General features: G+C 39.0%; 1 protein-coding gene across 8 annotated transcripts in view; it reads left to right on the top strand.

The window, feature by feature from the left end:
• Window positions 1-10,387, top strand: part of lef1 (lymphoid enhancer-binding factor 1) — a 70,625-nt gene extending 60,238 nt beyond the window's left edge. For 3 of the 8 annotated variants that reach the window (XM_041260932.1, XM_041260940.1, XM_041260950.1), the window contains exon 12: window positions 8,983-10,387. Coding sequence is in view for 4 of the 8 variants with exons in the window: in XM_041260913.1 (XP_041116847.1) it covers window positions 8,983-9,047 (65 nt within the window). In the remaining 4 variants the exon portion in view is untranslated. The remainder of the gene's footprint in view (window positions 1-8,982) is intronic. The other 5 variants (XM_041260913.1, XM_041260923.1, XM_041260971.1 and 2 more) reach the window with 4 other exon arrangements.
• Window positions 10,388-14,292: the final 3,905 nt, after the last annotated feature.

The raw sequence follows: 14,292 nt of genomic DNA on the forward strand, positions 1-14,292 counted from the left end.
TTTCTGAAAGATCTGGCAAATTTCCAGCTGTCGCGTTGTTTCTGTGATCACTTCTGGTGTGCACTGTGTTTTCGCAGTGAATTTGTCGTGTCGCCCCAGTAAAAATCGTGTCGTGTCTGGGGTATGCGAGCCTTAAAGCTGTGATTAAGTCACGGTGGACAGGGATTCCGTAGAAAAAAAATTCCATGGATTTTAGTAGAAAACACTGAACTCTGATCAAGGGAAATATGTTGGCATAGCTGCATAGAAGTGTTTCAGGCCATTCTACTGCTTTAAAGACAACAGTGTAGCACAGTGTGAATATTGTGCTTACTACGAAATTGTCAGTGAAGTGAAATGCGACAACGTTTACCAGTTCTGGAAAAACATTTACTTCCGGATGACCAGCGCTCCAGAAAGGCATCAAACATGTTGTATCAGAATAATATGTAAACAAACAAACCAAAACATAAAATAACTGCAAACTGTACCACAGCAGAAGCACCAGATTGAGTCTGAGTCTTTCAACTTCAAATGTTATTTTTTAAAGGTATGTAAAACCTAGTTTGTTTGCTGTCCTGTAAAAACCCCACCGAATGCTATGTAAAATGAACATTTTTGTTTATTGCATACGCTGTGAAGCTTACCAATTTACAGGATTTAAACTTGAACCTAATGTTGTGAAAACCATAATAAATAAATATTTAGATTAATTTTCCCCTTATCCTACTTCTATAGACAGACCAATTTTATGTTTATGTAGGTACTGAATATTGTATTTAATGACTGCTCTGTGATTTTTAGTACAAATTTCTGTGACAAAATCCCAGCCTTACTTATCAGTTATTAAAACAGGAATCACAAATCAAACTAAAAATGTCACTCTCATCAGTCAAAAAGATTGAGGTTGGCTTGTCAGAAATCGAGAGGAATTTACCACAGAATGGCCATTCATTTAAAAGAAGTCGAGAGTCTCATATAAAGTCCATTGTGAATACTGCCAGACAGACTTCTCTGTGAAACAACAAATGGGTTTTGAGGTTTCAGTTTAACTTGCTTTAAATATTAAATTAATTATAGGATACTACACAGCATTTTGATAGTAGTAAAAATTTAAATAAAAAAACTGTTAAATCTTTGAGGTTTTGTTATTTTTTATAAAGTTTTGAGGTTGAATATTTCAGTTCAGTTTTGATAGCACTTACTCTTCATTTCTAGTATTTAAATCCAGAATAAATGTAATTCCAAAAAAAAAAAAAAAAATGGTCAGAGTTTAAATTTTTTTTTTGGGGGGGGGTTGTTCATTTCTAAATGCCATGTGTTTCCAATTGCCAAAATTATAAATTGAACAGCAAAAATTAGGTCATTGGCTTACCAGACCCTAAGAACCTTTTAATTTCTAGGGCTAGCAGCCCCTGCCTTAAAAATAAATAAATACGTTGTGTTTGTGTTTTCTATTGAGATTAAGAGGACAAATGAGCTGCAAACTCTTGAGTACCCAGGAGCAGAATTTCAGTCTTGTTCAAGTTGAGCTTTAGCAAGTTACTTGACAACCATTATTGGACTTCACACAGACTTAATTTATCCTGGAAAGTCCAAGCTTTGGGTAATGAGAGTTAAATCTGAGGTGAAAGTCAATCTCAAACCTTCTTAAAATGGATCCTAGAGGCAGCATGCAATGGAGCCCAGAACAGAGCCCTGAGGGTGACAAACTGGGTACATTGAGTAAAATAGGAGTTGCCATACCAGACAGTCCAATTTCCTTTTCAAGGCTATCCAGGAGTATCCCATGATCGATGATATGGAAGGCTGCTGACTGATCTAATAGAATGAGTATGGACAAGGCACCTCTGTCAGTGCTCATTCTGAGATCATTTGCGACTCTCCAGAAGAGCAGTTTCAGTGCTGTGACCTTTCTGAAGCCAGATTGAAAGACTTTGAAAAGGTTATTGTTATAAAGATGGCAATGGAGTTTGTTGGCAATTATCCTTTCAGTAACTTTGAAGACAAATGGGAGATTGGATATAGGGCGAAAGTTTACCTTTTTTATTTATTTTTTTAGTAACGGTGACTGCTGCACTTATTAATTGGACTGGCATCCAGTTGATAATGAGACACATACTATATTGTGTATTATTGGACCTAAGGAATCAAGGCAGGTTTTTTTTTTAAAGCCAGGTGGGCCATGGGTCCAAATAAGTAAGGTAGGGAGACAAAAGGTATTTATTGGCGATCCAGTAAAGGCAGGGACAGTTGTAATCGGGTCTAGAAGGGGGTATACTGGTGCAAATAGTTGTTATTTTTATTACTAACAAATGACATACATTTCTGACAGTTCGAGAGGGGATGAGAAATGAGGGAGTACAAGGGTTCTTATTAAGGATCCCATCAATTGTCTTAAAGTGGCTGGATGATTTTTCCCACTTCTAATTATATTTCAGAAGTAGAAACACATTTCTGTAGCAAGAGCTGAACAGTAGTTGGCAATGTGTTACTTCCAGATGTCAAAATGGATATTAAGAGGAGAGTCCCTGTACCGATGCTTGAATCTGCACCCTTCAGTTGTTAAAGCTCTCAGTTCATCAGTATACCAAGGGGACCAGTGAGCTAGAGTGATGTTACGTGAATGCAAAGGGGCTACCTTGTCAGTAATACTAGATAGGGTAGTGATATACTGATTGACAGAAGTGTCAGATGAAGATGGGGGCAATGTGGAAAGCTAAGATCCGGTTGCAAACGCATGCCCGGGTTCTATCCCTGTGAGACGAGCAAGGCCGGTCTGCACGACTGGTGCTCTTCCTGCCTGGGGGCCGGAGCATGCCAAGGAGGCACTGGCTAATCACAGCTTCTGTGAGTTTTGTGCCGTTTTTTCCAAGTGCATGCATGAAGTGGCTACAACACAGCTCTTACTCCTGCTCTGCGTCTTTCCCATCGCCCTCTCATAGAGAGGTGGCTGCGCCAAGGGAGAGTGGACGATGCACTCAGGAACGTAGCACATGCAGAAAACGATCTTCAGGGTCTTTCTGATCCTCCTAGGGCTCTGCCTTTCCTTCCCCTCACCTGCAAAAGAGGAAGAAGACTCTGAGCAGATGGAAAAGCTATGGGCACCCGTTTCCCACCAAGGAACAGTTCTTGCTGAATTACTGCAAGAATATTCGACACCTGCTGCCCTACCTGACCACTTCGAGCCCCTGAGGGCTGCGAGCGCAGATTGTGAACAGGAGGACATACTATTCATCGCCTCCTCTGAGGAGATGGGTGAACAGGATCTGGCCTTGCTGTCTGAGGACATAGAGTCCAACAGCATGTTCCTAGCGGTAAAGCTGTCCCTCTATCAAGAGGGCCATTAATCAAGAGGGCCACTGGCCTGCAGTAGGGGAACCAAGACAGTCGATCCCGTCTCTCCCAAATCCCCCAGTTAACCCAGATTTTATTTTTGAAATCCAGTCTTCCTGCTTCTGCTGTTTCTCAGTCAATGGACATACTATATAAGGTGCATGATGTGGAGAAGCTGGGCCTGGCCCATTTTCTGCCGGTCAAGTTTCCTAATTTTAGCGCTCCATTCCTAAGGATGTGGCGTGGCCTAAAAAGCAGTGCTGGGTCTCCAAGGTGATCCTCAAGGGAGCTTATTCAGTCAGTGTGTTCGCCACACAGCTAGGCAATTATTATAATAGCATCCTGGTAGCCTACAGGCCACATTTGTTGTGGTCCCTTTCTGGGAACCACAGGCCCTCACCATAACACCTAGATGAGCTGTACCTGATTTAACAAGAACCTGTTCCATGTGTACAAGCTAGGTAAAAACCTGGTTGCACTGGTATCTGCACGTAGGAAGCTTTGGCTTTGCCAGGGACACGTGTCTGTTGGTGACAAAGCACCACTGTTGAATGTCCCAATCACTGCAGGACATACGTTTGGTCCCGTGGTGCTCTCACCGCTTGCAGGAATCCACTAAGGAGGTGGTTCACCTGCTTCCCAAGCAACCACCTCCACTACATAAACCAACAGTAAACTGGCCCCCCAGGCTCCAGCAGCCTCAAAGACCCACTAGCAGAAGTGATGTTTGGAATCAGCCTGTTCTCCTGCGCATGCGCCCTCTGCATGTCTGGCTCAACAGCAGGGTTTTTTCAGCCTGCGTTGAACCGTGACTGCTTATTGACAGTATCCCACCATTGTCTAAAGGCACTCTCTTGGTGGAAGCAGCCGGCTCATCTATGCCTAGGCATAGTGCTGGGCAGTGTCACCATGGACGTGTCCAGGCTGGGCTGGGGCATTGTGTGGAATGGCCAGGGTGTGCGTGGTGTGTGGATCCCCCTTGGTAGGGTCTCCACATCAATGTTTTGGTACTGCAGGTAGTTTTTACCTTGTTTTGCAGTAGTTTTGAGCGAGGCATGTGCTTGTCCATACAGATAACACAATAGTGATGGTTTACATCATTTAAGTTTTTATCGCTTAAAGTGGGTTGCTTGCTTACTATCACCCCTGCAAAGTGGGCAAGTGTGATGCAGGCATTGTCTTTAGCGAAAGCCTGCTTAATTTTTACAAAAGACAATCCTGCCTTTTTGCCGTAGACCATCTCAGCATTCCTTGTCAGTCAGTTTGGAATCGGTGGCTTTCTATCCACCTCCTTTCCAGTCTGATAGATAGAGTGGCAGCTCCATATGCTCTCCCTAGTGCGGGTCCTGGTGCACTACAGTGAAAGGACGAAAAGGGAAGCAGTCTGAATTATTATTCTTTTATCTGCTATGGGGCAAAGTCCCATGGTCAAGCCCTGTCTAAGCAGTGGCTGTCCAAGTGGACAGGAGACAGTCAGGACTGCCTGTGAACTGGTCAAATTGTCCCCTCCAGAAAAGCTCATTGTCTATTCCACCAGGGGCATGGCAACTTTTGTGGGCTTTATTCCAGGATGCATCTGTCAAGGACATGTGCAGTGAGGTGGTGTGGGCTACTGCCCATACCATTACTAGGTTCTGCAGGCTGAATGTTGTGGCTCCACAAAACTCTGGTTTTGGAACTAGCGTGCCAAGGGTGGCTTCCCAGTCGATCCTTACAACAGTCATACAGGTGAGTTTGTTCCTCAATTTATCCCTAGCTACTTGTTCCTGGGGTTCCTAATGGTAATGCACAAGGCTGCCTCTCAGCGTAGCCTTGCGACAGCTTTGGTACTCACCCATACGAAATGATTACATTTTGTACTTGGAAGGAAACGTTAGGTTATTGTCATAACCCTGGTTCCCTGAAATATAAATGTAACTATTAACCTTCAAGGTCGCTGCGTCCGTGATTGCAGCAGACCTTGAAGGAAAAATTATGCTGAGATCTGAGAGTGCAGTCTTTTTGTGCCCTCTGGGGCGGGACATGACTGTCACTGGCTCAGAGAGCAGCTTTGGTATACAATATACTATATTCTTTAAGAGGTAAATACACATATGGTAATGGTTAGATTTCTATTTCAGGGAACCAGAGTTATGATAATAACCTAACGTTTTCCTGTAAGCTGTTTTTTTATACAAAATATGTAGCACACACTCATAAAATATTCATGTGGACACTTCTTTTGATGTAGTTTTTTTCAGTACTCTGTTTAAAAAAAAAAAATAAAAAAATTAAGGGAGTACCGCAGCTGTTGCTCTTTGATTCATCTCAAGGGTAAAGGGTGCAATTGAGAAATGTGGAGCCGCTCCAGTTATCTTAACCTCCTTACTTCAAAGGTAGCCTGCTGCCCGACTAGGGGAAAACAGGCCTTAAACAGAAGAGCGTTTCATTTCCTCCACGTCCAGCCAGCATTCCTGAGTGCTAATGGGGAATAGCTCTGAATCCCGGCGTTTGTGTCGAAGCTGCTGTGAAACTATGGCCTGGCGCCCCAAGGCCTTTCCTCAACAGGAAGTTGTGTGTTTTCCTCTGAGGCAGAGAGGAAAACCTTCCCAGGAAGAGCATGTCGTACTAAAGCTTTGAAATCCTGGGATGAAAAAGGGACAGGGTCAATTAAAAGCGGTGGGGTGCTTGCTCCAGCACTGCCTGTCTGTCTATTAATCTCAGGGTCAGTTTTCACTGGGAAAGGTACACCTCTTACCTCTTTTGATCCACATGTGATTAAGTTGTCTGGACATTGGGGGGGGGAACAGTGGCTTTCAATGATTTTTGGCTCAAAGGATGGGGTGGTTATAAACCTCCCAAATAGTGTGTGTGTTTTAATCTGTGAAAAAATAGTATATATTTATATTGCAAATATTAGCACTTTGCTTTGAAAAAAGTTACCTTTCTGTGCCTGGCCATCTAGATAAGGGACACACGGCCATTTATTGTCTGACTGCAGCCCAGTGTATTAATTCTATTTCATATTATATAATATATATATATATATATATATATATATATATATATATATATATATATATATATATTATATATATATATATATATATATTACACACACACTTTTTTTCAACTTCGTTGACTTTTGTTCTCATTTTTCACATAGAAAGCAGCACACAATAGTTTTAATTTATACAGCAGAGGGTAATTGCTTTTCATCCACTTAAGCATCCAACTAATTTCATGAGTCGTCCTCTCCTTTCTCAAATCCACAAACCTGCTGCATTGAAAGAATCCATTTCCAAATATAGGAGGCTTGTTGCTAGGGAGGTGATGTCAATGTCCTGTGCTTTTTTGTTGCATTGCTGCCTGCTACAGCTGAACAACTCATTGGCTAAAATGAGAACCCCTCGAGCAAGTAGATATATTTATTTGTTTTGTGTGATCATGCACTGCATGAGTATATGGGAACAGTACAATATTAATGCTTTGTTTTTAATTTTACATATTTGATGTGTGTCATGCAGTACAAAATAAAGTTAACATTAATTGTAAGGGAAATGAAATTGCCTAATGGAGATTTTTATATATAATATTTATTTATTATTGCAGCAGTAGGATAAACTGATTATTCTGCACTATATACATGAGGCTAAACTAGTTTTCTGGCTCTGTGGCCAGTGCTAGAAGTTTGGTTGCGCACCTCTGGTCTTGATGTAAGCCATGCAGTTAGAGCGAGGATGTGGCAGCTTTTGATTCTTCATATCTGATGAAAGTGCATCATTGAATACATGAATATTGGCATTTTTATCAATTTGTCTTTTTATTTTTGTATGTTACTATAAACCTTGGTGGAGGTCTTAACTTACTAGTCATTGTGTAACAAGCAGATGAGTATTTTTGTGGCCTTTGTTGTGACATGGGAGATGGACGTTTTTTAGTTACAGTTTACGTTGACTTTTTGTTCATCTCGTACCAGAACAGAATATTCCTCCCTAGACATTGTAGGCAAATGATGTAGAATTTGGAGATCAATACACAATAACATGTGTCTGCAGACACTAATTTTGTAATGAAGGGAAAGTAAGTAGCAACACTCTACAGTACAATACAAGGATAATGTGGGTTGTGCTACCCAGGTCTGAAGGATTTGAACTCGGGTGGAATTCTAAGTTCAGTGCACTTCTTTCAGTAGATGGCAAGTTATAAGATAAAGGCTGGGTTTTGTTTTGACTTTTAATCCTCAAAGGATGTGTATTCACTAATTAGCCGGAAAGAAAAGCAAATTAATGTATTTTTCTGGCAAATGTAGAAGTTAGGGTTTGAATAGTAAATTGAGTTTTAAATTGACCAAGAATTATATGTTAGAAGTACATCTGGGTTAATCTGAAAGAAAATGCAAAGCTCTGAAACCTGTTCACTCTGCACATACAGCCTGCAATTATTTTATTGTACATTTTATTTTTACTCCACTATTTTTTCCCCCTCACAGATGAATATTACTGTATGGATACAATATGTACTGTTTTGCATGAACTCAATACTGTTTAATCTGGACATGAGGGAGTCAATTGCAGCGTATCAAGTGGACTACATTTGGTATGTCTAACTAGGGGATTAAGCAGGTTTAGTACACTTGCTTGGCCTAAAGTTAGTCCACCTTCTAATCCCAATTTGCAGCGTACCAGACGTTAATCATCACAGGTGGATCATTTGCTAAAATGAGACTAAGCAAATTCCTGATTGCAGCATATCAAGTCAGATTCGGGATGATCCTTAAAGTGGGTTAACCTAGCACTGTGAAGTATAAGACTAGCTTAGTGCGCTTGCTCGTCCTAAGCATTTACTGCATACAATCGTTTGCAAAGACAACTGTATTTTCCTCCTGAAATAACTAGTACATCTGAAAAGCTTATTCTGTATATTTATGTCCGTCAGATCCATGACAGTAAAGTCTTGCACAAGATATATGCCCTGCATTAATCATGTAACTTTTTGATTCCGTTTTAAGTTTTAATAAAATAGAATTTCAGTTAATATGCTTTAATTATAAACAAGTAGTGATCAATTATAACGCAAACTTGTCTGTGCCTATGTAGCAGTGTCAGCAGCTTAAATGCAAGTGGTGGACCAGATTGAAATGTTCACAAAAAGACATGCCATTTAATTTTACTTAAATATGGTTGATGTAATAAAACTGAATTCCACATATCAGATTAGTAAAGAAGGGTTTGCATCACTTAATTTTAGGATTGAGACCATTTACAAAATAAATAAATGAATGTGAACTATATGAACATAATTTCCATTTTTTATTTTACAGTCAAAGAAACTACAAAATTATCTTGCAAAAGTCTACCAGAAGCCATAATAGAAGTACAGTATTTCATGTTAGAGTTGGAAAAAAAGTATTCACTCGACTTTATGAATTAATTCAATAGGGTGATGCAAATCTTCTGGCCCTAGCTGTGGGTTAGTCCCATTATCGGTCTAACTTGTTCCAATCGGTTAAACCAATTACTGGGACAGTCTGTTTGGTGCACTGCAATCAGTATTAAGTTAGTACAAATTTGCAGGATTTTCTAGTCTATATTTTAGTCCATTTGATGTGGACTAAATCACTGCTATGTTGCAATTCTCCTGAGGTGCTTTAAATATCTTTCTAACTGTCTCTTTTTTATTTGCCAGGAGGAAAAAGAAATGCATTCTCCACGTGCAAATCAAAAACAGCAACTCTGGGCCCCCCTTTTTAGAGATGGAAGCCTTTTCGATTCAACTGCACAGTCACCTCCAAAGGAAACCCATGCTTGACTTTTTTTGCACCTTGCAGTAACTGCTTTAGAGACACCTGAACTGTTAAGACAATCACCGTCTGAACCACCCCATTTCCTCAACCTTCACTATCACAGATCCCCACTATCGCTGATGAATGAGCACACTCCAGGTTTCTACAATTACTGACCTTGGGTTCTTCACTACCTTTTACAATGTTAACAATGTTACTTACTTTGCCACAACTACCCACACGCCCCTCCCCCCTACCCCTACCCCACTTGCACACTTGACATTGCTGTCCTTGCTAGACAAAGAAACCAACCCATGTTGGCTTCCACTTGCGTCACACCCAGCAGACTACACTGCCATGCAACACATAAGGGGATATGTGTTATTAAGGAAAACCTTATTTTAAAGAAGAAAATGGTGCAAAAGGATCAATATTGATTTTTAGCTCTTTATCAATTTAAGTTGAATGCTTTTATATATATATATTTTTTAGTTAATTCATGGTGTATATTTTAGTGGCTTTTTTGTTTTGTTTTGACTATGATATTTGTCTTTTTTTTATTTTTATTTTTTTATAAAAATAAATAAGCTTTGGAGACAGGAAGGCCCAAAGTTGTTCTGCTGGAGTATTTCACAGGAAAATGAGAGAATTTGATAACTATTTGTAACAAATAGTGACCTCTCAGTCTTTGTAAAGCGTACAGCAGAGCTCAGTATGTGTACTTTTTTAAATTAAAGTTGTCGGGAGATGTAAGTTGCTGGTATTTTTGCAGGTGATTTTATAAAAAACATGCTGCATAGTTACGTAAAGGCACATTTCTTTAATTTTTTTTTTTTTTTACCACAAAACAAATTATACAACACACCCCAGCACTTGGCAATCTTTGCTTTAATTGTAATGTATTTGTCTGTATAATGTATGTTTGATAGCTTGTAGTCTCTCTTGCCATTTCTACTCCATTTTTTTTTTTTTTTTTTTTTTTTTTGTATTTAATGATACAAACTTTTGGTTTTGAAACACTGTCAACATGATGCAGCTGTTTGTATCATATTTTAACATTTTAAATGTGCTAAATGTAAATGTTTCTCTTTTTTTTTATGAAAATTCAATAAAAAGCCACATTTGACTGAAAATTGAGTTCCTGAAAATATTGAGAATACTTTTGGCAGCATTTTAGATGAATAGGAATCGGTACTGGCATCTTGCCAGGCTTTCTCCATCATACTTCTGAAAAGTTTGCCTTACACTACCACCTGCTGGAAGATAACCATAGCATATCGCTGGTTTCGCCTTGCATTAACAGGTACAGTGGCTCTCAAAAATATTCACCCCCCCCCCTTGGATTTTTCCACATTTTATTGTGTTACAACATGGAATCAAAATGGATTTAATTAGGAGTTTTTGCCACTGATCAACACAAAAAAAGTCCATAATGTCAAAGTGAAAAATAAAATCTACAAATTGTTCTAAATTACAAATATAAAATATAAAATAACTGATTGCATAAGTTTTCGCCACCTTTGCTATGACACACCTAAATAAGCTCTGGTACAACCAATTGTCTTTCGAAGTCACATAATTAGTTGAATGGAGGCACCCTGTGTGCAATTAAGGTGTTTCACATGATTTCAGGTTAAATACACCTGTCTCTGGGAGGTCCCACAGTTGCTTATCATCCAGAATAAGGTTCTTCAAAAGCACCAATCAGGTAAGATATACAAGAACATTTCCAAGGCATTGAATATCTCCCGGAGCACAGTAATGTCCATTATTAAGAAATGGAAAGAATATGCCACAACTGTGAATCTGTCTAGAACAGGCCGTCCTCAAAAACTCAGTATCCGGGCGAGAAGGGCACTAGTCAGGGAGGCCACCAAGAGGCCTATGGCAACTGTAAAGGAGTTAGTCTTTCACGGCTGAGCTGGGAGATACTGTGCATATGGCAACAATATCCCAGGTGCTTCACAAAACTGGCCTTTAAGGGAGCGTGGCAAAAAGAAAACCATTGTTGAAAAAAAACTTGCATAAAATCTCGGCTAGTTTGCCAGAAAGCATGTGGGAGAAATGAGACCATGTGGAAGAAGATTCTGTGTTCTGAGACCAAAATAGAGCTTTTTGGCCTCAACGCTAAGCGTTATGTTTGGCGCAAGCCTAACACCGCACATCATCCTGAGAACACCATCCCTACCATGAAGCATGGTGGTGGCAGCATCATGCTATGGGGATGCTTCTCTGCGTCAGGGCCTGGAAAGCTCATGAAGATAGAGGGCAAAATGGATGCAGCAAAGGGCAGAGAAATCCTGGAGGAAAACCTGCTGAAGTCTGCAAGAGACCTGGGACTTGGGAGAAGATTTATCTTCCAGCAGGACAATGACCCCAAACATACAGCCAAAGCCACACTGGAGTGGCTTAAAAACAAAAAGGTCAATGTCCTGGAATGTTCCAGTGTTCCAGTCAAAGCCAGGGCCTCAATCCAATTGAGAATATATGGAAAGAGTTGGAAATTGCTGTTCACCAAAGGTCCCCATCCACGGAGCTTAAGCAATGTTGCAGAGAAGAATGGACAAACATTGCAGTGTCCAGATGTGCAAAGCTGGTAGAGACTTATCCAGATAGACTCATGGCTGTAATTGCTGCCAAAGGTGCCTCTACCAAATATTGACTAAATGGGGTGAATACTTATGAAATCAATTATTTTCTGTTTAATATTTGTAATTAATTTAGAACAATTTGTAGATTTTATTTTTCACTTTGACATTATGGACTTTTTTTTGTGTTGATCAACGGCAAAAACTCCTAATTAAATCCATTTTTATTCCATGTTGTAACACAATAAAATGTGGAAAAGTCCAATGGGGTGAATACTTTTGAGAGCCACTAACCTCTACAGCAGGGGTTACCAAACCTTTTTACCTGAGGCCCACCTTTAAATTAGGTACCTTTGTATAATTGAATAGAAATGCAGTTATTCTTCTTGGTCATCAAACAAGAAAGAAGTGCATGTCTCTTGTTATTCCCATTCATAAATACCTGAACAGGAATCACTTTTGAGTAAAACCAGTACAATGTGCACAAAAACATAAATCCTAATTTAATGAACACTGTAAAATGTCCAGCTGTTACCTCTCACACTGAACTGTCATGCACAAACGAGACAAATGCGCACAATACAGAAGGAAATGAGTCTTGCATAAGTTACTTTTTTCGCCACTACTATACTCAACCAAATACAACTTGTAAAATGACATTCAAGTGGCTTGCAACATCACCCTTGAATGATAAGTACAAAAGTTAGCATGAAAACAATTCTACAAAAGAAAAAAAAAACTCCTGTAGCTGCCTTTTTTGTTTATATTTTGCAAAACGTATTCTTTGGTAGCAGATTCAATATATCATAATTTTATTAATACTGAACATGCTTTTTACATCTGCCAGCAGAGCGATCACATGACCTTAACACTGCCCTATTGTCAGAGCTCTCGTTCTACATCCCGCCTACAGGTAGGCAATTTACTAGCTCTGATTTGTGAATTTCTGCTTTGACTGACAGTCCGCCAATATTCCCTTGCTACACCTCATTTTTCTAGTTACAACTGCCGCAGGCATCGCCTGCGACACTAGAAGAAATACATAGAATGTCATTGGTCCCGCGGCCTACAGTTTGGGAACCCCTGCTGTAGAAAACATCCATGCTTCTTGAAAACTGGTAGTGAACCTACATTAAATACAGAAGTGTCTTCATCAAAAGTCTGTTTGTGACTTAGTTTCTTATTAGTTTTATAAGGTAATAGGTTATACGGTAAAGTGTTTCTGAGATTATAGATACATTTTACTTAGTATTATGTGTGTATAGAGAAATGTTTTTTTGAGTCCACCAGTCGACAAATAAAACTAAACACATTGGAATTAGTTATGTATTTTAAAAGAGTAACAAATGGTTTATCACTTGAGAAAACTTGTTTTAACTTTGCTTACTGTCTGCCACCCAGTCATAGGTTTGCATTACTATTATTTTCTTGAGGCTGATACAAAGCTTGGGATTGATTTTGTACCATGCTGTTTTATTTATTTATTTATTTATTTATTTATTTAGATATTATGGCTCCCTCTTGAGGCAACAAACTAAATTGCAGCTGATAACATAAGAATTGCATATCTCCTAAGAAGAGAAAATATATTACTTTGGGGTACAGCTAAATTATAATAAAGCAAGGTTGTTTGGATTGTATTGCAACATTTAAAACAGAAAATGATGGGTTAAATGTTATAAATAAGGGCTTACAAACTGAATGAACAGCTTTTTATATCAAGTCAACTCATTTATTATAGTGGAACTTAAATGTTGAGGTATTTGTTTTACAACAAAGTGTAATGCAGCAGGGTCTGTTTATGTTCACATACAGTGATAACTCTGATAAATATGCAGTGATAAGGGTATGGATTGTGAGGTGACCCATCTCTTCCCCAAACAACCATGTGAGAACAAGCATCAGTCAAGTAGAAATGTTTGTTCAGCTGACTAAACCTTCTATGTTAAGACCTGAAGACTTCAAGTCCAAACGTTTGTCATTTAAGTTTTCTTTTAGATTTCTAGATTACACAGTGGCTAAAATATGGACCTGCTACCTAACACCGTGCTAGGCAGAAATGCCTTGCCTAATATCACTATCTTCTTAAATAATGTACTAAGGCTCTTTCTAATATTTTGTGTTGTGCTAGTGTCCTATGATGAAAAAAGATAAGTGGAAATCAACATGCATTTCACTTTAAATTAAATTAACAAGCCAATATCTCTGACTTGGAAAGTAGCTGGATTTCTTTATCAATTAAAGAAATGACTAACACTGGTAAGTACAAACTGGTTTATAAAAAAACCCTGCAATAAATAACAATTGTTTAATACAGAAGCTTCTGTATTAAATTGTTTATTCATTCTTGCAGCTTTCTGATGATTGAATATGACAGCAACTCTTAATTGAAGGAAAAGACAAGCTGATAATAGGGAAAGGAAAATAGCTAATTAGGATAAATTAAAATGGCATGCTAAAGGACAACAGAACTATTACAGGGGTCACAGGAGTGAATGTATGAAATTGAAGCAGGGTAGGTAGAAAAAAAAAGGTGATCAGGACATATTTACCTTTTTGTGTCTCGCCATAACTCTCAGTTCAACACGATAATTCTCTGAATGTCAAGTTTAGCACGCCTAGCAT

This window comes from Polyodon spathula, chromosome 1, assembly GCF_017654505.1.
Source record: "Polyodon spathula isolate WHYD16114869_AA chromosome 1, ASM1765450v1, whole genome shotgun sequence".
In the NCBI taxonomy this organism is placed as follows: Eukaryota; Metazoa; Chordata; class Actinopteri; order Acipenseriformes; family Polyodontidae; genus Polyodon; species Polyodon spathula.